Genomic DNA, 25773 nt, shown 5'->3' with positions numbered 1-25773 from the left:
TTTAAACGAAAAAAAAAGATGTTACAGAAAGAAAGAAAGAAAGAAAGAAAGAAAAAGAAAATCGAAAAAGTTAACGCCGGAAACTGGTGGTGGACAAATTGAGTCAAAATTGAATAATTTGTAAAATTTGGGGTCAAATTGAGGTTAGATTAAATTAAATGATGAAATTGGAGCATATTAAAGTATGAGGGGATATTTTAATCTTTTACAAAAATTGGACCATGTATAGACTTTTTGTAAAAGAATTTATTGTCTGGATCTCTTTATAAGTACCCATTGATGAGCTTATTTGTGAAGAGCCTAATTAGATATGTGCTCTAATAAAATGACTATATTTAGGGACCAAAAGTGATCTAAAGAGATATGGGGACTAAAATTAATATAGTGAAATAGTACCGGGCGAAAAGTGTAATAACCTTAATAGGTCACGAGAAGAATCCACGAAACCGACCCCACAGGTGAGGCTATAAAAAGGAAACAAATATGAAAGAGAAACCAATAGGGCTTCGGTTTTCAGTACGATCGACTTTGTGTGGGCGAAAAGAGAGATGGCTACGGAGATCATCGGAGAGAGAGAGAGAGAGATTGCTACTGCTGAGATGGGAAAGAGAGAGATTGCTACGGAGATCGGAGAGAGAGAGATGGGTTCGCAATATTCTGAGAAGGAATTTGAGGGAGATGAATATGAATACGACTCAGACAATGATTGTGTACATTACCCAACACTTTTCTTAATTTCCTTAATTTTCATCTGTTTTTGTTATTTTTTTTTTCTAACAAATAATTCATCTGCCCTATCTATAATTAATAATTTAGGGATGTGGCATACTCTTTTATGATCGAGATAACCCTGGATCTGGTGAGCCCAATGGTCTGCAATATTTCCAATCTATGGTCAAGTTAGCAATTGATTTCTATAACAAAGATAAGGTATGGCCTTTATTTTTTTTTTTTAAATTCCTTTAGACTTATTTATTTTGTCTTACATCCTGGGTTGAAATTCAGTTATTAATTTTGTTAGTACTTTTTTTTTTTTTTTTGTTTTTCATGTTTCAGTCGGAAAAATACCGGGTGGTGGAGCTGATAAAATTATTTGGAATTGCTAATGCGGGTGCGTATTTGTATTTGAACTTTACGGCGAAGCTTGATGATTCCGACCCCGTACCTTTCAAAGCATCTATCTTCGACGGAATCATAGGAACTAATATACAATTTGTTGATATCGATGATGAAGCTGCAGTTTGACATGCCGATGTATTATTACATGTCTTGTGGACATAGGTAATTAATTACCTTCTTTAATTAGTATAGCCAATAGTGGTTTGCTCTCTTTTTCATATACATTTATATATAATAGTTGCTTAGAGCATCCACAATGGAGCTCTCCAAACTATGGGGTCCACATGCCACATACCAACATTCATCCTACTTAAACTCCTCTCTATCCCTCTTACACACTCTCCAAATTAATTTTTGCTCCAATGGGTACATTTTGGCCCTCTCTAAAATAGCTCTCCAAATATTAAATTATAATAAAATATTCATTATTAATATAAATATTATATAATTCTGATATAATTAAAAATAAGTATATATTTTGATATAATCAAATCTAATTCTTGATTATTAAAATTCTTGATTTTTGGTAATAATTCTGATATAACTAAAATTTAAAAAATAAATTTTCAAAATTTATATATTTAGTTGATAAATTTGATATAATTCTTGATTAATTTAATTTTTCCTTTACGCCATCTTATCTAATATTTTATAATTTTAAATTATGTTGTGAGTTATTTACAAATAACATAAATTAACATAAATAATAAAAACACAAAATATTATAAATAATTAGCATAAAAATGTTGGAACATCCCTCCAACTATAGGCATAAACAAAAAAAAAATACGAGAATACTAGGAAATTAATTATTAAGATCTGTGAATGTTGACTTACTTTTTCGTGCACGACTTATGTTTTCTCTTTGTTGTTCAAGGATCCAAGTTTGTTGATCAATAATCCATTTTTTACCCTCAAGTGTAGGTGATGACTCGGGATCCATCATCATTATGTCTTTCTCAAATCGTTTCTTTTCTTGTTCTTGCATTGCTGCAATTCTCATCTGCTCGGTTTCTTTTTGAGCTTGTAGCCTCATTTGTTTTGCTTCCATTTTGGCTTGTAACTTTTGTTGTTCTCTTGCAGTTCTTCTAATGGCTTCTTCTTCGAACTGACTTGATGTTTCTTTCCTCATATTAGCGAACTCCTTTGCAAATAAGTCCATGGAAGGAAGACTTTTCTTCTTTTTTGTAGGACCTTTTACAATTTTGCGACCATCAGGACGTACTAGTCCAGTTGAGTCGTGATTAGATAATCCATCTTCATCATCAAGGCTAACTGAGGTTGGAGTCCCAGTAGGGGTGGATACAGTAGGGGTGGATTGCTCAGTTGATGGAGTTTGTGCATTGGAGGACTCTCCAACGTCATCATCATCATCCAAATTAATTTATGTCCTTTTTCTTTGAGAAGTTCTTTTCTGTTTTTCTCGTTGGTCGTTGACATGACGGTACCATTTTGAAGTGTCCTTCAGAATTAGCCAACAAGTCTCCCACTTAAAATGATGATTTTCTTTCTCAAAATATAATTTTGTTGCTGCTCCCATCTACAGATAAAACTTGAAATATAAATACTTGACTTAAAAAAATTTGTAAATACATATATATATATATATATATATATATATATATATATATATATATATATATATATATATATATATATATATATATATATATATATATATAAGTGAATGAAACGTAATTTTTTTTCCATTTACTTATATTATCTTCGGCATTGTATCCACTTATACGAGCTCGTTCAATCACACTGAGGTATCCCGAAAACTTGCTAACGCTTTGTTGAATGGTCGACCACCGATTCATTAGCCCATTTGAATCTCTGCCAACATCTTGTTTTAAGTTGTTTATGAATTCCATTCTAATTCGGTCCCATAACCTCCCTCTCTGTTGATCTGTACCGACTACTGCATCTTCAGAAATATGTAACCAAGATTTACACAATGCTTCATCCTCTTGTATAGTCCAGTTTGGCTGTCGCTCTCTTTGTCCTTGTCCTCTAGAACTCTTCTTGCTTGATGTATGTGGGGTTTGCATTTGCTCTTGAGTTGGAATTTGAGTTGAACTTGCAAAAACAAAAGGATTAAATGGAAATTGTGAAAATTGTGAATTGGTAGAATAAGGATTAAATGTTTGAGACTCATTTAGTGTTAGTGGCTGACTATACAGTGGATGCATATTAGGATTGAAATATTTGTATGGATCCATGATTTAGATGTAAAATGAAGGTGAATTTGTGAGTTTTCATCATCAATATAAGACTACTATTTATAGTGGAGAAAAATAATCCACCAATTATCATAACACTTAGCCCGAAAAATAATATACACACTATCTTATCCCTGCAAAAACCATGGCACTTTTCTCGAAAAACAATTCACTCAATATCTTATCTCTGGAAAAATCAATCCAATCAATATCTTATCCCTGCAAAAAATTAAATTGCTATCTACCATTAACTCTGCAACAAAATAATTCATCCAAGATAACACTTTCCCGATAAACCAATTTAATAAATATCTTATTCCTGCAAAAATCATGGCACTTTTCTCGAAAAATAATTCAGCCATTATCTCTGCAACAAAATAATATCTCTGCAACAAAATAATTCAGCCACTATGATAACACTTTTCCCGAAAAATGAATTTAATCAATATCTTATCCCTGCAAAAAATCAATCTAATCACTATCAACCATATCTCTGCAACTAAATAATTCATCCACTATGATAACACTTTTCCCGAAAAACCAATTTAATAAATATCTTATCCTTGCAAAAATCATGGCACTTTTCTCGAAAAATCAATTCAATCAATATCTTATCCCTGCAAAAAATTAAATTACTATCTACCATTATCTCTGCAACAAAATAATTCAGCCAATATGATAACACTTTTCCCGAAAAATGAATTTAATCAATATCTTATCGCTGCAAAAAATCAATTTAATCACTATCAACCATATCTCTGCAACAAAATAATTCACCCACTATGATAGCACTTCATCTTATCCCTGCCAAAAAAAAACATGGCTTGTTCCCAAGAAATTAATTCACTCAATGATTTTCCACATGGCCTTGTTCCCCATCCAAACCAGTTTAAACTCATTATAAATAGTTTCTTCATGTGTAAAGTTCTATTAAATAAAAAATAGAATGGCTTCTTCATCTGGATGGTTTCCAGAAGATGAGTCCACATTGTTTCAATCATCAAGTTCTTCATCCACATCCTCGGAGGATGAAGAGCTTTTTTCCATTCGTATGAGGAGAGAGACTCAAAATATGCTTAATTGTATTCCAATAATACATCAAGCATATACAGACCAATCATCCCGTCGACGGTATATTAATCGTGATCGTGAAAAAAGTCATCAACAATTATGGGATGACTATTTTTCTGATAATTGCACTTATCCACCTGATTTTTTTCGCAGGCGTTTTAGGATGCGTAGAGAGTTATTTCTTCGTATCTCGAATGATCTTGAAAATCATAACTCATACTTCATCCGAAAGAGAGATGCTATTGGCCGCCTTGGTCTATCACTACAAGAAAATGTAAAATAGGCAACAATTTCTTTGTGGACGAAATTAATTTCGTTGCCAATAATTATATTTTAACAACGAAATATAGTATTTGTGGCTAAAAAATAACCTTTTTGTAACAAGAAATTTTTGTTGCCTTTGAATCTCATAGGCAACGAAAACTATTGTTGTAAATAGTATCATATATATTTCGCAACGAATTTAATGTAAGACAACAACTTCATTTGTTGCAAAAGAGTGTTTCTTTTTGCTACGATATAAAATTGTAGTAAATACATATACAACGACAACAAATTTATTTTGTTGTCAATAAGTGATAAAAGACAACGAAATATTTTGTTGTAAATGCTCCAAGTGATTTGGCAACAAAATATAATCGTTTGTAAATGTTCCAAGTGATTTGGCAACAAAATATAATCGTTTCCAGTTTACAAACCAACTATTTTTTTTTTTAATTATTGAATATATTATTATTATTATTATTATTATTATTATTATTATTATTATTATTATTATTATTATTATTATTATTATTATTATTATTATTATTATTATTATTATATATAAAATAAAATATGATAAAAAATTTTATTTATTTATATAACTATATTAAACATTTTTCCTTGTCTATTTAGTTTTTATAAATTTATTTTCAGCCAATTTGCAGAATATAATGTTGCCCCAGCGGTTTGAAGGGGCTCTAACTTCAAATCAACCAGGGTTCAATTCTTACCATTGTCATATTTTCATATATTTAACATTTATCAGCCCGTTGGGCCGGTCGTGAGTTCGGCCCAACTATTCATATTCCGAAGTAGCTCGGTGGTCCTATGGATGTGGGTCCGGCTTGGCTCGGTGGTCCAATGGATGTGGGTCGGGTTGGCGGACGTGGGTCCGGCTTCGATAAAAATCCGGACCATAATTTTGCAATGAAATAAATTCGTTGGCAACGAAAATAAATTCGTTGTGTATACTATTGGCGATGGTCCAATGGATGTGGGTCGGGTTGGCGGACGTGGGTCCGGCTTCGATAAAAATCCGGACCATAATTTTGCAATGAAATAAATTCGTTGGCAACGAAAATAAATTCGTTACTATTGGCGACGAAAATAAATTCGTTGTGTATACATAATACATTGGCAACGATATATAATTGCCAACAAAATATATTCATTGTGCATTCTAAATGTATAGGCAACGAAAAATATTTGCCAACGACATGAATTCGTTGTGCAAACTAAATGTATTGGCAACAACTTTTAATTCGTTGCCCCGAACTTTCCGTAACAAATAAAAGACAACAAAGCTAGCAACGACTTATTTTCGTTGCGAATGGAATTAGCAACGAAATTATATAGTTTCCTCAACAAAATTCGTTGTAGCCAAATGCGAACTTTCTTGTAGTGTATCCTCTATTCAAAAAATAACTGTTGCACTTCGTATACTTGCTTATGAATTTTCTGCAGATCATTGTGATGAATATTTCAAGATTAGGGAGACGACTGCATCAACGACATTAAAGATATTTTGTTCCTCGATAATTGAATTGTACGAGGAACAATACATGCGCTCACCAAACGAATATGATATTGCTCGTTTACTTCAAGAAGGTGAATCGCGAGGATTTCCAAGTATGCTTGGTTCTTTAGATTGTATGCATTGGGAATGGAAAAATTGTCCAACTGCTTGGCATGACACACATCCGACTTTAATTCTAGAAGCAGTTGCATCCCAAGACCTTTGGATTTGGCATTCATTTTTTGGCATGGCAGGTGGTAATAATGATATTAATGTCTTAGATCATTCTCCACTATTCGACCAACTCATACATGGTAGAACGCCTCCAATTAATTATACAGTGAATGACCATTCATATACAATGGGATATTACTTAACCGTTGGTATTTACCCCAAGTATGCAACTCTCATTCAAACGATTCCTCATCCTACCACTTCAAAAGAAAAATTATTTGCTCGAAAACAAGAGGCTGTCCGAAAAGATGTAGAACGTGCATTTGGTGTGTTACAAATTAGATGGGGCATAACACAATGGCCTGTACGCTATTGGTAAAAAACAGATCTATGTGACATAATGAAAACTTGTATTATCCTTCATAATATGATTATAGAAGATGAACGAGAAACTGAATACGACGTATGGAAACCTTTGCCAGAAGAAAATATTTTTCCTCCCGAATATGGTCGAGATCCATCAATTCTTGTGTCTCACATCTCGGCGCGTCTTGGTCGAATTCGCAATCGCCGAACCAATGAAGTCTTGAGATCTGATCTTACAAACCATTTGTGGAATATCTTTGGAGATGAGGAGGCTTAAATAATGTACTTTTCAATGTTGTCTTATTTTCATACGTGAGTTGTAATTTCTTTACTTTTGTCTGTTTGTATCCGTAATTTATTTTGTAATCCTCGAATTGGTATAATTGCAATATATAATTAGCTTAATTTATGACATTTTATCTATTCATTGTAATATAAAATTAGCTTAATTTATGTAGTATAATAAAATATTCTTATAAATTGATATATTCTTAATTAATTCTTAAAACCAAATTATTACAAATAAGTAAGTAATAAAATCAAAAATATTAAATATTAAAAACAAACAATGTTAAAAGTTATGAACTATTTACAAATAACAATCATTTATTAACATAAAAATTAAAACAAAAATCAAAATTTATATATTTAATTAGTAAATCTGATATGATTCTTTATTAATTTAATTTTTAAATTATGTCATCTTATCTTATCTAATCTTTTATAATGTTTAAATTAATTACATTATAACATTGCAAAGTTTTTTTAAAATTTAATTATATTTTAAAACATGTACATAAATAATAAACAAAATAATAAAACCTTTTTTTTCTTTTCAAATAATAATAATCAAAATAAAATATTCTGAATTAATTATAAACAACATGAATTAGCATAAATAGTACTAACCACATAACATATTTTAAAATTAGTTTTTAATTAAATGTACAATGCAGTTTTACGGAATTAATTAACTTTATGTCATTTTATTATCATATTAAAAATATTATTGAAATTATCATAAATGTAATACATTGATTGACAAAGCTTGTTTTTTTTATTATTATTATTTGAAAGAATGGAAATGTAAAGAAATAAGAAAACAATAAAAAAAAATGGGAAGAGAACACATGGTCCCACCATTTGCTTGTTAAGTTGTGTGTTAACTGTGGCGAGCACAGTAGAGAGTCTTCCAATTTGGAGAGCCACGTGGATCCACAATTCCTCCCACTGTAGCACTCATGCTCTCCAAATTTTGGAGATTACTAATGTTCTGACACAAAAATGTGTTTGGAGAGCCGCACTGGGGATGCTCTTAATTAGTGAAAATCTAGATGCTTAGTTTTTAGGGATAATTAGCAATACCCCCTCATCTAGATAAATAAGTTAAGAAACCCCCCTTCCAAAAATAATTAGAGAAAACCCCTTACCTAATATTCTACCCAAATATTCTTTAATAATTCCCAAACCACCCTTATTACCCCTAAATTATAGCCATTGACTAAGTTGCCCCATTGTGGCCTCTTCCCCCAACAAACCCACGTCACATTCTCACTCTTATCTCTTCTCTCTCTCTATCTCTCTCCTCTTTCTCTCACACACACAAACACACACACACACAAATTACACACACAAATCCAACCGTTACAGACCCAGCCCCGACCTCCAGCCCCTGCCGCCGCTGATGAAGCAGCCTCCCCCACCACCGCCGATCATAAACTCGCCGCCGCCGATGTCGTCCTCTGACGACGAGAGCCACGATACAAATTTCTACACTCCACAAGGCTCATCTCTGAGCAACAGATCTGCTACTGTCGGCGATTTTGGGTGGAGGATTGCGATGGGTCTGCTACCGGCGGCGTATGTGTGCGTGGATGGTGATGGTAATGATGGTTGTGGCGGCGGTTTTGAGTGGAGGATTGCGATGGGTCTGTTGGTGGCGGCGGTTTTGGGTGGAGGATTGCGATGGGTCTTCTGGCGGCGGCGGTTTTGGGTGGAAGATTGCGATGGATCTGCTGGCGGTGGCGTATGTGTGTGTGGTAGTGATGGTTATTGCGGCGTTTTTTGGATGTTGGGTTGGTGGGAGCGTGGCAGAAGAGCATTAAGGCTTAATCGACTATGTTCAGCAGTCGATTAAGGCTTAATCGACTATGTTCAATAGTCGATTAAGGCTTAATCGACTATGTTCAGTAGTCGATTAAGGTTAACCGACTCTAGTTGTTATTTATTTATTTATTTTTTTTTTTAATTGATTCCAATGTATAAATCAATTACAATGTTTGTATTTTTTTCTTAAATATAATTGATTTTGTATTTTTTTTAATTGTGATTTGTTATTTTTAGTAGTTAAATTTTTAATCGACTATCCATTAATGAACCTGATAGAGAAAAAAATTAAAACAATAAAAAAAATTTTAAAAACAAAATTAGAAACAAAAAAAAAGTTAAAAAAATAAAGAATTTCCTTAATTGACTTATGAAGCATAGTCGTTTTAAGACTAATCGACTATGCTTCATAGTCGATTAAAAAAAGGAAAAAAAAAAAAAAGCTGGAGCGCGTGCCCAGCTGTGATGAGGTGGCGGGCGAGGGTAAAGCTGGGAAACACAATGGCTGAATTGGATCATGGGCTTTTCTCAAATGGTCTAAAATATTTTGGGCCTATCCCCATTAAAAAAAGTAATGGGGGTTATGTCAAAGAGCCCCTAGTTTTTATTACAACTTGAGAAATTAAACAAAATAGAGCTTCCCTTCCGATTTGATTGATGATAAAAAAAAAAAAAAAAAAAATTAATGGTACTCGTAAGTTTCTCAGAGACAAAAACGAGGCTGCATGGTCATACATACATAATTGCATCCTGAATAAATTTGTAATATCTTAAAATAAAGGGAATTTTGTCTTTTAACGAGCATCCTATTCTGAGTTCATTGAGTTAGTCCGTGTCATTGCATTAATCGAGTTGCAAACAAATATGACTACCACGTAAATCGTAATGGTCTCGTTTGGGTTGCTGGTGGACATGTTAAATTAGGACTGTGTCGGGACTCCATCCCATCCTACTTAGCCTTGACCATGTGTTAAATAAATAGTTGTTTGCTCTAATGTGTAATATTTTAAGAATAAGGACTTGTTATTTATGCTCTTTATCTTCTTCAATGATTAGAATTCATAACCATCAGAAATAGAAGAAACACAGTTGGTATGAAACAGATAAATCTTTTGCTTACTTGAACCAGCATCGATGGATTGTCATTATGTGTTTAAGTTGGATCAAAAGGTGTTTAGCTATAAAACACCCCTGCCATTACCAAAGCCCGGGGAGCAACGGCCAACTTTTTTTCTACAATAATACAGCCAATTTTTTCGAAAAATGGGGTGGTTTTTGGGATTATTTCAGAACTACAATAAAGCGTTATTTTGAACAACAGCCGTCAGATTGGACTTTGATCAACGGCCCGCCGTCCCCTTTTGTCTTCTAAATGGAACAGCCAGATTTAAACTGTACAATCCGACGACTCTTAAAAGGCAAAATGACAGACCTGCCACACAAGATCTACACGTCACTCACAATGACGCATTTATGACGCATTTTAAGAGCAGTTGATTTCGTTTATCTCAAACGGCTGTAGTTGAGCTGTTTTTTTATCCTTAATTCTTTTTGTTGTTGTTAAATTGTAATACTTAATTGAACTTTAATTTTAGGGTAAATTACAAATACCCCCCTGAGGTATGACCAAATTACAAAAACACCCCTCTTGTTTGGATAATTACAACCACCCCCCTCAACTCATCAAATTTAGTGGAATCTTCGAGATTATATGGAATATTATCACTTTTGTACCCGTTTTATCCCATTCAAACTCTACATTATGAAGCAAGATGACCATAATATGTGATTTTTAGCTTGTATATATCAGTTTGCGGTGCATCGGAAACTGTATTTTTTACACAAAGAGTACAAACTAGAGCACATTTCACGGAATCTAGATGACTATGTTGAATTTGGCACCATAAAGGTAAGAAAAAATCATAGTTGAGGGGGGTAGATGTAATTACCCAAACAAGAGGGGGTTTTTTGTAATTTGACCATACCTCAGGGGGGTGTTTGTAATTTACCCATAATTTTAATTTAGTTCTATGTTGTAATTTAAATTTTGTTCTTCATTTATTTATGTAATTTGTTTTATAATTAAATATAAAATAATACCAAATTAATTAATTAACCTAAGAAATTAGTATTTTCTTGCATAAGTTATAAATAAAGGACTATTTTGTCAATTATATTACTTTTTTAAAATCTATATTTTATTAAATAAAAATTATAAAATGTCTAATTATTAGGAAATATTTTTTCTCTTCGAATCCTTTAATATTTAATTTGTTTTCTCTCCACATCCATAAAATTATGATCTTCCAAATGTTCATAGTGACATAAAACCTAATGTGGCACCGGATGTCACCCTCATTGGTGATATTATTATTGTATTTTATGTTGGTTAATTATTAAAACTTTTTACTAGTTATTCAATCAAAACAAATTAAATAAACTAATGGATTTGGAGAGAGAAAGTATTTCCTACTAAAGGAAGAATAGAATAGGAGAAAGAGAGAAATAATAATACCTAATAGAAACCCCCGTTATGTTATGGGTTGATTACATGGAATATATATAGAGAAATATTGTAAGGTAATAGAGTTTGACTAGGTAACTAAATCCTAACTAATCTAGGTAACCGAATCATACTAGAATCCTAATATTAGGAGAGTTCTATAATATAATATCTCTAACACGCCCCCGCAGTCGAAACGTGACGAACGTGAAGACTGGACAATCACTTGCTAGCACGCTCCCGCAGTCAGAACGAATAAACTCAAAAGTGAAGACTGGACAGAAACCGCGAAACACAACGCTAGAGAATTCCTCTGTGAAAATATCTGTCCAATTGATAAAACAAAAATAATAATAATAATAACGGGTGAGAGAAAAATAAGCAACTTTTTTTTTTGTTTTGTTTTATCGAGATAGAGAGAAGAGATGAGAGAGGGGGGAAGAAGATTGTGTGGTGTTCGCCGGCCATGGAGAAAAGAAGAGGCGGCGGCTAGGTTTTAGACCATGGAGAAGAAAAGAGGAAGAAGAAGAAAAGATAAAGAAGATGCACCACCGGGGGAGGGAGAAAATTCGGGTGATGTGCGTGAAAAAGATAGAAAAAGAAAAAATATTAGAGTACCACCACCGGGGAGGGAGAAAATTGGGTGGTCACCGCCATGAAGAAGAAAGGCGGCTAGGTTTTCACCGCCATGGAGAAGAAAGGCGGCTAGGTTAAAAAAACCTAAACCTGGTGCTCTGATACCATAAAGGAAGAATAGAATAGGAGAAAGAGAGAAATAATAATACGTAATAGAAACCCCCGTTATGTTATGGGTTGATTACATGGAATATATATAGAGAAATATTGTAAGGTAATAGAGTTTGACTAGGTAACTAAATCCTAACTAATCTAGGTAACCGAATCATACTAGAATCCTAATATTAGGAGAGTTCTATAATATAATATCTCTAACACCTACTAATTAGGCATTGTATTATTTTATTTAATAAAATTTACATTTTAAAAAAGTAATATAATTGACAAAATAGCGAACATTTTAAAAGAATGTTCGCTAACGAAGAGGATCGTGCAAAGGCCAATGATGAATTTGCCTATTTTTCTATCAAGAGTGGGGCATTTGGAGATCCAGATTCTATTGGCAGTAGATTTTATATTGAGCCTAGAAAGTGGTGGCCATGCTATGGTTCAACTTTTCCTTTGCTTCAACAATTAGCGTTTGGGGTTCTTGGACAACCTCCTCTTGTTGTGAAAGGTTTTGGAGTACTTATTCCTTTATTCATTCATTTAGAATGACTAGTAAGTACCACGTGCTAAGCACGTGATTTACGATTTTACTAAATAGACGAAGTAGAATATGAGATGAGATAAGTTAAACCACTACAAAACAAAAATCATCTTGTGACAAATTTGTCACAGTAATAACACGCTATTGTGAAAAATAAAAAGTTGTACATAACCAGAAACTTTACGGGATACAACTACATATGTCACATAAAATGTGATTATATGACAATTATAATAATTTGTCACAAGAAACAACGCGGTGATTTCTGGGATTCTTGTGTACTGTTGTTACGACAAATTTTACTTCTATTGGGTCGATATCCAATATTTCATAATTCATTTTGTCTTGTGACGAAGACTAATTCGTCATTAAAAATAATTCATCTAATTTCGTTCCCTTCTATTTATTCAGAAAAAAAATCATTTCCCCAGAGTTTCCCTCTCAATTTTCTATTTATGTGACAAAATGATGTTGTCTCCTAAATATGAGACTACGTTGTTTGGATTTTAGGTTGATTTATGAAAAAACTGATATTGTCACTGTAAAGCAAAATCATCTAAACATAATTATTTTTTGATAATGATTGTATCTCATCCATCAAAATTGAAATTAAGGATGGAAATTTAAACCGCCCCGCCCTGCCCCGTTTGCTAATGGGCGGGTACGGTTTTTTTTTTAAATTTCACCTGTAGCGGGTACGGATTTTGAACATATGCACTCTTAAACACATTGTATCCAACCCGTTTATATATTTTATTAATTTTATATATTTTGTATAGGGTAAAATTCTTTTTGTACCCCTTTAATATGCGAAATGTATCATTTACCCCCTGATGTATTGAAAACATCAAACACCCCCCTACCGTTAGTTTTTTTCCTAATTCCGTTAGTCAAACCTTTTGACCGGGTATTGCTAAGAGTTGTTAGTTTTTTTTTTTTTTTTTTTTTTTTTTTTTTTTTTTTTTTTGACGAATATACCCCAAAAAATCTCTATATATAAGTTGCTTAATTTTGGCCATTATTCACCAGATTTTTCTCTCTTTTCAACCCTTTTATTTCACTTCATTCAGTCATTTTTTTTTCACACTTTTCAACTTTTTCTGTTTTCTTTATGCATAAAAAATTGAAAAGTCGGACCAATTAGAATGAAGCTTTGCAGATCATGAATGCAATACCCATAAAAAAAATTGAAAAGCCCTGAAATCTAAAAGAAACCCTAAAATTGAAATAAAACCTTATGAGAGATCAATTGCAAATAAAAAAAAAGTTTCATATTACAATGGCAAAATACCCCAAAAAATAAAATTGAAAACCCCTAAAATCAAACACTAAAATCGGCAAAAAATCTCAATTTAAATGAACGCTAAAAATCATTAAAAATCCACAAATATAAACTCCAAAACAATTAGGGACTATATCCTACATAAAACAGGGTAAAAGAGTCATTTCTCGCTCAAATTTAACACCGTTAAAAGTTTGACCACTGACCATAAAAAATAGGGGTGTTTGATGTTCTTTTATACTTCAGGGAGGTAAATGATACATTTCGCATAGTACAGGGGTGCAAAATGAATTTTACCCTTTTTATATTATAAAATAATAAAGATATTTTAATTTCATAAATTCTTAAAAAAAAAAATTAATTTTCGAAGGGAAAAGTATGAAATATAAGCAAAATAACTTACCAACTTTATTAACATAGGTTGATTTCAGTTTTGATTAGAAGGATCTGTTCCTTCAATTATCTGTTAAGCATATCTATTTACCCAAACTCTAGGGTTTAGGAACTGGGAGAGAAATGAAAGGAATGAAACATGGCTCCCGAGTTGGCATCTTTTTAATTAAAGGGGCTCTTTAAGGAAAAAAAAAAGATCTGAAAAAATGATAAATAATTATGGTTAAAATATATAATCAAATAAGGGTAGTTTTGAAATTATGAAAATATTACTTGGCTGGAAGCTAAAGGGGTTCTCTCTAATTATTTTTTAGGGGGTATTTCCTTAACTACATTTTCTAGATCGGGGGTTCTTGCTAATTTTGACTTAATTAAATTATATTAGAAATTTTAGATTTTTTGTCTTAAAGTTGCAATTTTTTAATTAAATCATAAAGGACTTTGGGTTTCTTGTATTGAAGTGGCAGTTTATAAAAATATATGAATTTCTTCTCACGAATTGAATTAATATTGCGTGATGGTTTATATTTTGTATTATAAATGCATGATATTTTCGGTGTCCCATTTTTAATTTTAATACAATGAATGATAAAACGTTAATTATTAGCATTACTGTAAATTATATTATTGCCCTTGAAAGATGATTTTGAAGTATATTTTGTGGGGGTATTTTTGTACGTACAAAAAAGGGAAGAAACACCAACTACATTCACACTTTTATAATATGTATAGATAGATAGATATAGATATAGAATAGATTAACTCCTAAAAGAGCAGAGGATTTAGTATTCGTTCATACCAACCTTCGTCTTTTGTCTAGAGGTACTTCCCAATACCATGATGAAAAGACAAAGATGTGGGACGTTGGTGGGGATGAATTTAGAAATATGGAAGATACAGGAATTCTTGAAATTGCCAACCTTTCTTAGATGAGCCAAAGTTAGAGGCCGTACTTTTTACTGAAGATGAGGCGACTGAAAAGTAGGAAGAGATGAAAAATGCTCCTTCAATTTTATTATTATTTTTAATTTAAAAGCAATATTTTATTACGTATTGGATAATTTATTTTGATTAGCTGAACATCGTTTTGTTTATTATATTTATTTTGATTGTTTTCTTAATTTTTAGTATGATGTGAAAATGGCTACACCATATGCTAGCTCCTAATCTATAATTTTTTGCTAATTTAAGGTTGAAAATGGAAATAGTATTTGAATAAATATATTTATGTAAATTTTAATATTGTAAAAATAAATATTTTAATAATTTAGAAATAGACCCCTATATTTTCAATATTTACACGTATCTTCCACGTTCCTGTGTCCTACTTTTTTTTGTTAAAGGTTTCCCGGTGTCCGTGTCCGCATGTCGCCGTGTCCCCGTTCCCTTGTCTATGTAACCTAGCTCGTCAATCCTCCGGATATCATATGAATGTATCCTTTTCTAGGAGGTGGTGGTGGGGGCGGTCTCCATGGTTTCCGAAATGGGCACCTCGCTTCTACCCATGTGGTGGGTCCAATTTCACGAAATCAGCTATCTTGTTATCGCGTATGAGCCTTTCCACCTCATCTTTCAAGTGAGAGCATGCATCCGTCTCGTGCCTGTATTCGTTATGGAAACGACAAAACATCATCAAAACAGCGCTTCGCCGAGGTTCAATTCGCGCAAAATGCGGACATCGTAAATCCGCTCGCCTCTCGATTTAATAGAGTATGTTGGAAAACAGAGTTGTCAATGGTTGATAAGAGTGATATCGAGGTCCTCGTGTATCCTCTGATCGTTTGGTGGCGGACGTGGTGCGTGGCAAACCGATCTCCCATCCCTTGCGACTCTTGATTGGCTGAGGTACTGCAATCAAGCTGAACTCTTCCATCTCCAGCGGTTGAGCATCCTCCAAGTTAATGAATCTGGAGAAGCGATTTAACAAATCATCAAAATCAGGCAAAGGTTCCAGTGCCAGTGCTCGAAAAAAATTCCCTCTCAAAGTCCTTGATACAGAGCGGCCATCACCACTTCGTCCGTGGTGAGGGGGACCTCGAGTATTGCCGGATTGAAGCGTTTGACGTAACTTCGCAGACTTTTCTGCTCCTTCTGCTTGATACTAAACATGGATAACAAAGTCTTTTTGCACTTCTTTGAACTGGAAAATTGGTTTACGAAAACTTTTGCGAACTGGCTAAAGAACCGGATGCTGCCCGCAGGCAATAGGCCAAACCATACTTGCTCGGGGACCAGTGAGTGTGGTAACGAAAGCTAGGCATTCTACTCATTCGGTTAATTGGTAAAGGGACACAGTATTGTTGAACCAGCTCAAGTGCTTACCAGGATCAGTTGGCTGATGAATGCCTTGTTCTCTCATCCAAATGAGACAGTTGGCTGAGTGAGTGCAGGCCTATGCCATAACACCTTGAATTTATTTGTATTCTACAAATATTTTTCAATTTATATCTTCTCTACATTTGATATATGTACTTATTTTTTTTAATGTGGCTTTAAAAAGTTACAACACCCAAACTTTTTTGATATAAGTTCATCAAAAAGACAATAACTACCAAAGCTTAACTGTATACATTTTATAAACAGATCAAAACTTATGGAAAACTCAAGTTCAAATTTTTTTTTTGGAAATACTAAATACCTTGAAATTTATCTACTACAACTTTTTCTTCTTCTTCACCTTATATCAAAGAAATACATCAAATTAGTTTTCAGTATCTCTTAAAAGGAAACTTGGCGATAAATCCTTCAATCCATCATCAATTTGTAAACCCCTTTTCTCCATCTCCACTACCACAGACTCAGCCTCTGCAATTCTTTTCACATTCTTAAATCGCCTCGCAAGATACCCAAAATTCTCGGCATCCAATCTTTCATCTCCACCGGCGTACATCCTCACGTAATCCACGGCGGCCGCATAATATCCACACCCCACCATCTCCTTTATAATGTGTCCATGGGTGGAAAACAGAGCCACCACACCATCATCCACCATCCTCCTCATCACCGCCACTGCTCCTTCCACCTTCCCTGCCCTGCACGCGCCAAGCACCAGAGCGTCGTACGTAATTGCATCGGCCTTCATCCCTTCCTCTTCCATTTTCACCAGCGTGTCGGCGGCCGACGCCACGTCACCGGTGAAGCAGTACGCCGTCAGAATGTAGTTGAACGACGTTGTATTGGGGTTGACATTGCACGCGCGCATCGCATCAACCACGCGCCAAGCGGCTAACATGTCCTTTTTTTTAGCCAGGGCGTTGAGTACTGGGTTGAATGTCGCCGCCGTGGCGCCGTAGTTCTTCCTGCCCATGATCTCCGCCACGCGCAGGGCCTCTGCCGTGCGGTGCAGATTGGCGAGTTGAGCCACCAAGGAGTCGTGCGCGTGTTTTTTGGCGAACCAATCGTCGATGGCGGCGAGATTTAGCAAGAGATCGTCGAGTACGGATACATCTGTGGCGATGAACTTGAAAGTTTTGCTGGTGTTGAGGCATCCTTGGCTCAATCGCTTGGAGAGGAGGTGGCGCACAGACGCGAAGTCTCCTTGTTTGCCGGCGGCGTTGATCAAGTCGTCGTAATGGGCGGAGGATGGTGGAATTTGGGTGCTAAAAAAGGCATTGTAAATGGGAGCTGCTGCTGCCGCGACTATGGAATTTTTATCGAGCCTGCGAAAAGGTATCATTTTGAATAGGGTTAAATTGAGTGAGTGAGTGAGTGAGTTTTCTTTGGAAGAATTACTTATAATTTAACTGAAATGGGCTGCACCGATTCTTTCTATAACCAAGTTCGGTTGTAAGCCCATTTATCAAGTGTGGAATGCTAAAAGCTAGAAACTAACTTAAGAAAAAAAATTATTATTATTATTTACTTTTTTTTTAGCATAACTTATATAAAAGAATTAGAATTCTGATTGCGCTGATTCAAGTTGCATTAGAAAGCTTGAACGCATTTTACGATGTTCATAATTTTTTTTTGTATTTTTTGGAATTTTAATTTGATTGGTGTAAACAACTGCATTAGATACCATTGTACGAACTCTACTATCGATGGCAGTATTTTTTGCCATAAATTTCACATTTTTGCTTTGATTGGATTGATTCAAATTTTGTTGTAAAATTTATAAATATGCGTAAAATATTAATTAGTGAGATTTAAATAAAAAAAAAACACAACTAGTAAGTTTTTATATAAACTCTCTGATCTCTGATTCTACTAATTCAAATTGTTTTAGAAAAGCAACATAAAAGTCTGGAACTCTTGTGTCTCGCAATTTCCGAGATTCATTTAGTGTCATGTTCAATAATCAATGCGAAGTACTTTAAATAAAATGAGTTGAAGGACATACAAGTAAAATATTTTTTTGTCACATTCGCAGGAATATTAGTTTTAGTGACTTATATATAATATAACTAGTAATCGTGCCCGGTGTGGCATCCAAAAAAAGAAGAAAATAATTGTTTAACTAAATGATATTACAAAGGCTGCGGCTACTGGCAATGTTAGTTCAATTATGTGCAAGATCAAAAATTAAACAAATCAATGTACAAATACTATAATACCCTACTTGTTAAAAAAACCAAATTAATGCAATACCATAAACTAAAAAAATTATGAAACCGCAAGACCAAATTTCATCTTCTCCGTCTTCCAAAACCCATAAAAACTTTTCTCCTCCTCTTCCATAAACCCACAAAACCTCAACATTCAAAACCATCAAAACTCAACAAATCTACAAAGAGAGCAAGTATGGAGTCAAAAGACATCTAAAACGGAAAATTATACAGTGGAAGAACCCACAAAGGTATGCATTTATGTGTTTTTTAGCTAAGCACATGCGCTTAGATGCCAAAATAAGCTTGTTTCCCAAAAAACTCTTATTTCGAAATCTGAGCGTTGAATTTTAGGGCAAAATTCGACATCTTAATGTCAATTTTTTGGGGCGAAATTCGACAATGTAAATGTTGAAATAAGCTTGTTTCCCAAATCTCTTATTTAGACATATAAGAGTGTAGTTATGGGGGCAAAATTCGACGTCCTAATGTCGATTTTTTAGGTAAAATTTGACATGTAAATATCGAATCGCGTCTGCGCGAAGTTTGTTTCCAAGAACGATAACCTAGCTTAAAAAACACATAGCATACCTCCGTGGGTTCTTTGTAAGGTTTGTTGAGTTTTGAGGGTATTAAACGTTGATGTTTTGTGGGATAATGGAAGAGGAAGGAGAACGATTTTTGTGGATTTTGGAAGATGGAGAATATGAGAATTTGGTCTTGTGATTTTTTGGATAATTTTGTGATTTTTTAGTTTATGGTATGCATCAATTTTTATTTTATTTTTTAATAAGTAAGGGTATTATAGTATTTGTACATTGAAAAATATAATTTGGTCTTGCACTTAATAGAATTAGTATTGCAAATACACGCGCTATTACAAATTGTAATTAAAAAAATCTATCAAATAACATAAAAATATATATTTGTGAAATTCAAATTACATTGCTATTACCTTATTTTATTGCATCATATATTTTTCGATTCTATAATATATATATATATATATATATATATATATATATATATATATATATATATATATATATATATATATATATATATATATATATATATATATATATATATATATATATGCTAAACAATAACAAATTTGACAAATGGGCGGCTATGTCAAATACCAATTGTTTCTGATCACTTCAATATCATCTAAATAAAAAATAGATATAAATAGATAATGACATTAATGCCCTAAATGAAAATCAATAACACACAAATATAAAAAATCTCATTTTTCTTTCTTTAAAACCATACACAAAACCCCCACACCCATCTCCTTATTCTTCATAAAACCCCCTCCTCGTCCTCCTCCTTCTTCTTCTTCTTCTTCTTCTTCTTCTTCTTCTTCTTCTTCTTCTTCTTCTTCTTCTTCTCCTTCATCCTTTTTTCTCTATTTATTTCTTCTTCTTCTTCTTAATTTTCTTCTTACTCTTCATCTTCTCTTTCTTCCTCTTCCCCTTCTTCTCATTCTTCCTAGTCTACTATTTCTTCTTCTTCTTCTTCTTCTTCTTCTTCTTCTTCTTCTTCTTCTTCTTCTTCTTCTTCTTCTTCTTCTTCTTCTTCTTCTTCTTCTTCTTCTTCTTCTTCTTCTTCTTTCTTCTTCTTCTTATTTATCTTTTTTTCTCTATTTATTTCTTCTTCTTCTTCTTAATTTTTTTCTTACTCTTCATCTTCTCTTTATTCCTTTTCATCTTCTTCTCCTTCTTCCTAGTCTACTCTTTCTTCTTCTTCTTCTTCTCCTTCTTCTCATTTTCCTTCTCTCTTTTTCTTCTTCTTCTTCTTCTTCTCTCTCCTCCTCGTCCTCGTCCTCCTCCTCTTTCGAGGTGTCTTCAAATGTTAAAAGAAACGTATTCCTGTGAGAGTAGGTGACCGAAGAGCCAACTAATTGTTGTGTTTTCTCACGCTACTCGTAAATAATCTATTTTGTATTAATGATAAATACATTTTGGCATTCTATATCTTTGTCTCTTACATAAGAATAGATATAGTTCTTACATTTACTTAAGTACTATAAATAGATCTAGTAGAATCATGAGATTATTTAAGTATTGTAACTGTTAAACGTAGTTTCTAGTCAACGGGTTACGCCACTAATGAAGATATCAACCTTTTCCATTTGAGACTAGCATTTAGTGTATGTGTACTGCGTCTCATCAGTTAAAGGTGTTGTGACATCGGCATACATAAGTGGGTTGACGAGTTCACTAAACTCCCTCAATCTAGAGATCTCTAAGTGGTTCCCAATAATTGAGTAGAGGTTTTTATGATATAGTTGTACACCATTAATCATTAAGACCTAGACATCACCGTGACTTCTGATAAGTGTTCGTTTTGCATTATTTTTACTTATCGAATCTTCGAGTTTTTGTCTTCGTTCGTCCGAGTTTTCGACTTTATTTGAACATATTATACATTTCTTTTTTTATTCATATTTTAGATAAAGATAAGCTATTTTTGTCGAGTCGAAGCCATTTGAAAGCGAAACCGATTTTCAAGCCCAAAAAGAGTGAACAAGAGGTCCCAGATCGCGATACAAAGTTTGTGTAACGCAATCTGGGGGTTGTCACAGTGTGCTTTATGCTCCTGGCCCAGATCGTGATCCAGCATTCCCGTATCGTGATCTGGGGGGGTGTCACAGTGCAGTTGCTTCAGACCCAGATCGCGATTACACCATTTCTATACCGTGATCTAGCAAGGCGGTGGGTAGTTCCCCGAGGCCGCCAGATCGTGATCCAACACCTCCGTATCGCGATCTGGGCACTGTTTTCGAGTTCAGATATTTGTTTTGCAAAGCTTCTTGAGAAAGCTTTGCATTAATTATAAATATGAAGGGCCATTCATTCTCATTTCTTCTTCGACTTTTCTTCGGTTTTTCGACAGTTCTTCGACAGTTCTTCGACAAGGGTTTTGACTCGGGTTTTTCTTAAGAATTTTCTTTATGTTTTATTCTTCATTTCTCGTGTACATTCTTTTGATACTCTGTTTGTGATGAACTAAGTACATTTTTCTTCTAGGGTAATGAAACATTGTATATATTGATTTCGATTTTAATTTTTGTTATCTAGTCGTGTTTTGATTTCGTTTATGTTTTCTTGTATTAAATACTTCGGATTGATTGATCACCTCTCAGATTTATGTTAAATAGGAATGAACTTGAGAGATGATTTCTTTTTTGAAATTAGAAAAATATAGTTTGGGTTGTGGAAACGGAGACGTGATACATCTCGGGTAGCCCTTAAGGACTTGACCTTAATCCTCTCTTAATATCAGGTTCTGAACGGAGACGTCGGACTTGTGGGTAGACTCTAACTTTACTGGAGACGGGGGTTAGAATATTTCAGTGTATGGGTTAACGAGCAAAAAATTAGCAATAGATAACGGGTTTGTAGATCGTTTTCTTTATTATGTATTGGTGGATTTTACCCTAGAAGTCCTTTTTAAATCAAAACCCTCCCGTTAAGAGTTGTCGCTATTCCATTTACGTCTATTCTATATTTGCATGTTCACAACTTTGTTTGTTGTCAATTATTAGGGGTAATCACTATTTCAACCATTTACGATCGGCTAGATAATATAACGATAATATAATTACATTACTCAGCATGTGAATCTATAGGTCCTTGTGGATCGATATCTGGAATCACTGTTCTACAAAATGCGATACTGTACACTTGTAATTTATAATCCATGAAGTTTTTTACCACAACTGAAAGTGTCTTGGTTAGAGAAATGGGTTTCTCTAAGTAAAACACGAACGGATTATATAATCAAGAACGTCCACACAGTTATTGAACTCATAAAGAGGTCTCTGTGAACCAATGCCTCCAATTCAATCGGGATATATGAATCGAAGGGATCGTACTATATGTGAACTATATCACACGGTTCTTGCAGGCACTTCAGTATGTAGGGAATCATGATGCGCAGTTGCTAGGCGCCAATCTGGATTCGTTGGGCAATTAAGGTGAAACTAGTTTCATCTTAACTTTAACTATAGGGACGATGTTAAACCACAATGTGCTGTGGGTCCACGGCTAGCTTACACCTGGGCCATCGATGGTCACATTGCTCGTGTACTTGAGATCCTTAAATGCAACTAGCTAAAATTAATTAGTTAATTTTAGTGTAATTGGAAGTCAATGTGATTGAGTCCAACACTCGTTATTGTTAATTATTGATGAAAATAAGTGGAGGAAAGAATTCGACGGAAATTTAGTGAACTTTCTAAATTGGAAAGTTTCCCGATTTGGAAGGTCCTAAATTAGGGTTCCGATTTTGAAAATAGGAAAATTGCAAAGTGGTACTCGTATGGACAAGAATTTTGTGCTCGTCATCAAAATATAATTGTTATATTTTTGTGAGCATTCGTTTGTTAGAAACGAGCCGAGAAAGAGAGTGGGCTTAAGCTGTTCGGTCTCGGCCAACTTAAGCCTATTAGGGTTTTCACAAGGACCATATAAATAGGATTTATATGTCTTGTGAAAGATACAATAACCCTAGCCTCTCTCCCTCCATCAGTCGCCGCTGCATCGGCATCTTCTTTTTCCCCTTGTTCTTTTTCGTTGTACTTAGCCTATCACGTATCTAGTGTTGCGTGGATAGTGAATTGAATATACGAGGTGAAACCTAAGAGGAGGAAGAGTCTCATACCGCCATCGCCACCACGAGGGTCATCTCCACGCGCCGGCACAAGCTGGTGATGTGAGAAGGCAATTCTAAAAAAACTACTCTTGAATTTTCTGCGTAGTCCAGCGAGAAAATTCTCCATATATCAACCAATGATCGGATAGACGTAAAATTTGAACAGAAGATTCGTGACTCATGCATCTATAATAATTCCAAAGGAATTGTCCATACATTTAATAATCATGGATTTATTGAATTCGGTGCATGCCTGAAATTTCATATGAGAAAACAATTTCGATCCGCTTCACCACCCCCACCAGTCGGATCAGTAGGAGTGGAAAGAGCATCTAGCCATCTTCTCAAGTCTTTGTTCGATTAACGCTTCAAGGGTAAAAGGTTTTCCCTAATTAATTTATATTAATTGACATTAATGTATGTTAATTTATGATCGAATCACGTGAATCTATATGATTGATTGTGTTTATGTAAATCGTTCGTTGAGCATGTTTATTATTTGATTTCATTTTGCGAGCATGCTATGATGATTTAACTTATGTTATTTAAATTAATTATATATGCGAGCATGTCTGTCGATGATTGGAAGCGAAAAGGTATTCAATTTTGACCCAAAACACAATTTTATGTACAATTTCCTCTGTCGCTGCCAGTCTCCGGCGTTGATTTTTTTTTTAATTTTTTTTCTTCCTGATTTTTCCGCCACGGATTTCTGGTGTACACCGGCGATAAACGCCGGTCTCCAGCGTTGACTTTTTCGATTTATTTATTTATTTTTGATTTTTTTTCTTTAAGATTTTTTTGCCCTACGTTTAAACAACAATATTGTTGTGGTTGACAGTAATATTAACTATATTACTGATAAACACAATAAAATTAATTATACTGCAGTTTAACACAACAATATAGCTATATTAATCTCTAGCACAGTAACATTAAGACAAAAAAAGTCATTCTTATTGTGAAATAAAATAATATTAATATGTTGACCGTTCAACAAATGTAAACATAATAAAAAGCCAAAAGAATCAATATTACTGTGGTTGACAGTAATATTACTATAACAACAGTAATATTACCGTCAACCACAGTAATATTACTGTGTTTACAGTAATATTACAATAGTGGGCAGTATTATTATTACGTTACTCCGTCAATAACTCAAACAAAAAATAATCCAAAAAAATAATAATATTATGTGGTTGACAGTAATATTATTGTGTTTACAGTTATTTTACTGTCAACGACAGTAATATAATTACATTGACTTGTCAACAAGTTAGACAAAATAAAATAAAAAAATAATAATAACCGAAAAAATAATAATATTGTCATTGACTCTAATTGTACTGTCAACTGCAGTAATTACGTTACTGTATTGTCTGTGACACTATAATTACGTTAATTTACTGTAAGTGACATTACAATTAGTGTTAATAACAACACAATTACAGTCAACGTTTAACGGCGGACGTCAAAAAAAAAACCATTAAAAAAAGTTAACGCCGAGATCGCCGATCAACTCCGAAAACCGGCGGCGGAAAAAATAGTAATCAAAAAGTCAACGCCGGAAACCAGGGCAAAAAAAAAATTTGTGGTCCAAATTGATTAAATTGGGGTTACAATTATGAAATGGGTATAAAGGGTTGGGGCTAATTTTGTCATATACATTAATTTTTGCTTTATTTATAATACATCTTATATGAATGAGAGCATATTGACGAAAGCGATATAGCCCATGAACATAGAATAATCATGGTTTTCGGATCGTAAAAATATCTCGTATCGTTTTGCTCTACATCTCGTACCGTATCGTTATCGTATCGTATCGTAAGATATTTAACCAATTATTAAAATAGTAAGAAATATATATCTACATTATAAAAATATTATAAACATGTAAAATTTAATATTTCTAAGTTAAACTACTCATTTTAAAATAGATATAAATTCAAGTTTCAACATCTTATTATAAAATAGGACAAAAATCATAACTGTTCATCAAATAACGTCATCTAAGAGGGTGTTTGGCTAGGCTTTTAAGATGTTAATAAGATGTTTAAGAACTTATAAGCTCTTCCAATAGGTTATTTTTTTAAAAAGATCTTAAAGATTCAAAATATAAGTTGTTGGAGTTTTTTTTAAAAAGTACATTCACCCTCCCGCCTATTTATTTAATATCTTATAATGAGTAAAAATAACTTGTAAGATTATTATCTAAACACTTCAAAAAATTAATTCTAAAAATAAGACGTAACAACTTATC

At 33.6% G+C, this 25773-nt stretch overlaps 2 protein-coding genes and 1 pseudogene across 2 annotated transcripts; 2 read left to right on the top strand and 1 right to left on the bottom strand.

Annotated features, from left to right (window-relative positions):
* Positions 1-487: 487 nt before the first annotated feature.
* Positions 488-1390, top strand: LOC105951156 (uncharacterized). The gene is made up of 3 exons (XM_088819856.1): positions 488-710; positions 817-930; positions 1057-1390. The coding sequence occupies exons 1-3, from the start codon at positions 549-551 to the stop codon at positions 1243-1245; spliced, it is 465 nt and encodes a 154-aa protein (XP_088675982.1). The 5' UTR covers positions 488-548; the 3' UTR covers positions 1246-1390.
* Positions 1391-3823: 2433 nt separating this feature from the next.
* LOC148770162 (uncharacterized) lies at positions 3824-7146 on the top strand (annotated as a pseudogene).
* A 9613-nt stretch (positions 7147-16759) lies between these two features.
* LOC105951154 (pentatricopeptide repeat-containing protein At2g40240, mitochondrial) lies at positions 16760-18009 on the bottom strand. The gene is made up of 2 exons (XM_012974542.2): positions 16933-18009; positions 16760-16863 (listed from the first exon to the last, which is right to left on the bottom strand). Exon 1 carries the CDS (start codon positions 17975-17977, stop codon positions 17003-17005), a length of 975 nt encoding a protein of 324 aa, XP_012829996.2. The 5' UTR covers positions 17978-18009; the 3' UTR covers positions 16760-16863; positions 16933-17002.
* Between the last annotated feature and the right edge of the window lie 7764 nt (positions 18010-25773).

This window comes from Erythranthe guttata, chromosome 6 (assembly GCF_056151865.1).
Source record: "Erythranthe guttata isolate IM_541 chromosome 6, IM_541, whole genome shotgun sequence".
Lineage (NCBI taxonomy): Eukaryota > Viridiplantae > Streptophyta > Magnoliopsida > Lamiales > Phrymaceae > Erythranthe > Erythranthe guttata.
This window is presented reverse-complemented; position numbering and strand designations above follow the sequence as displayed.

Excerpts from the sequence above, each read along its gene's own strand:
- LOC105951156 (XM_088819856.1), top strand. The coding sequence starts at position 549 with ATGGCTACGGAGATCATCGGAGAGAGAGAGAGAGAGATTGCTACTGCT. Across the intron at positions 711-816 it reads ACGACTCAGACAATGATTGT|GGATGTGGCATACTCTTTTA; the intron begins GTACATTACCCA and ends TTAATAATTTAG. Across the intron at positions 931-1,056 it reads ATTTCTATAACAAAGATAAG|TCGGAAAAATACCGGGTGGT; the intron begins GTATGGCCTTTA and ends TTCATGTTTCAG.
- LOC105951154 (XM_012974542.2), bottom strand. The coding sequence starts at position 17,977 with ATGATACCTTTTCGCAGGCTCGATAAAAATTCCATAGTCGCGGCAGCA.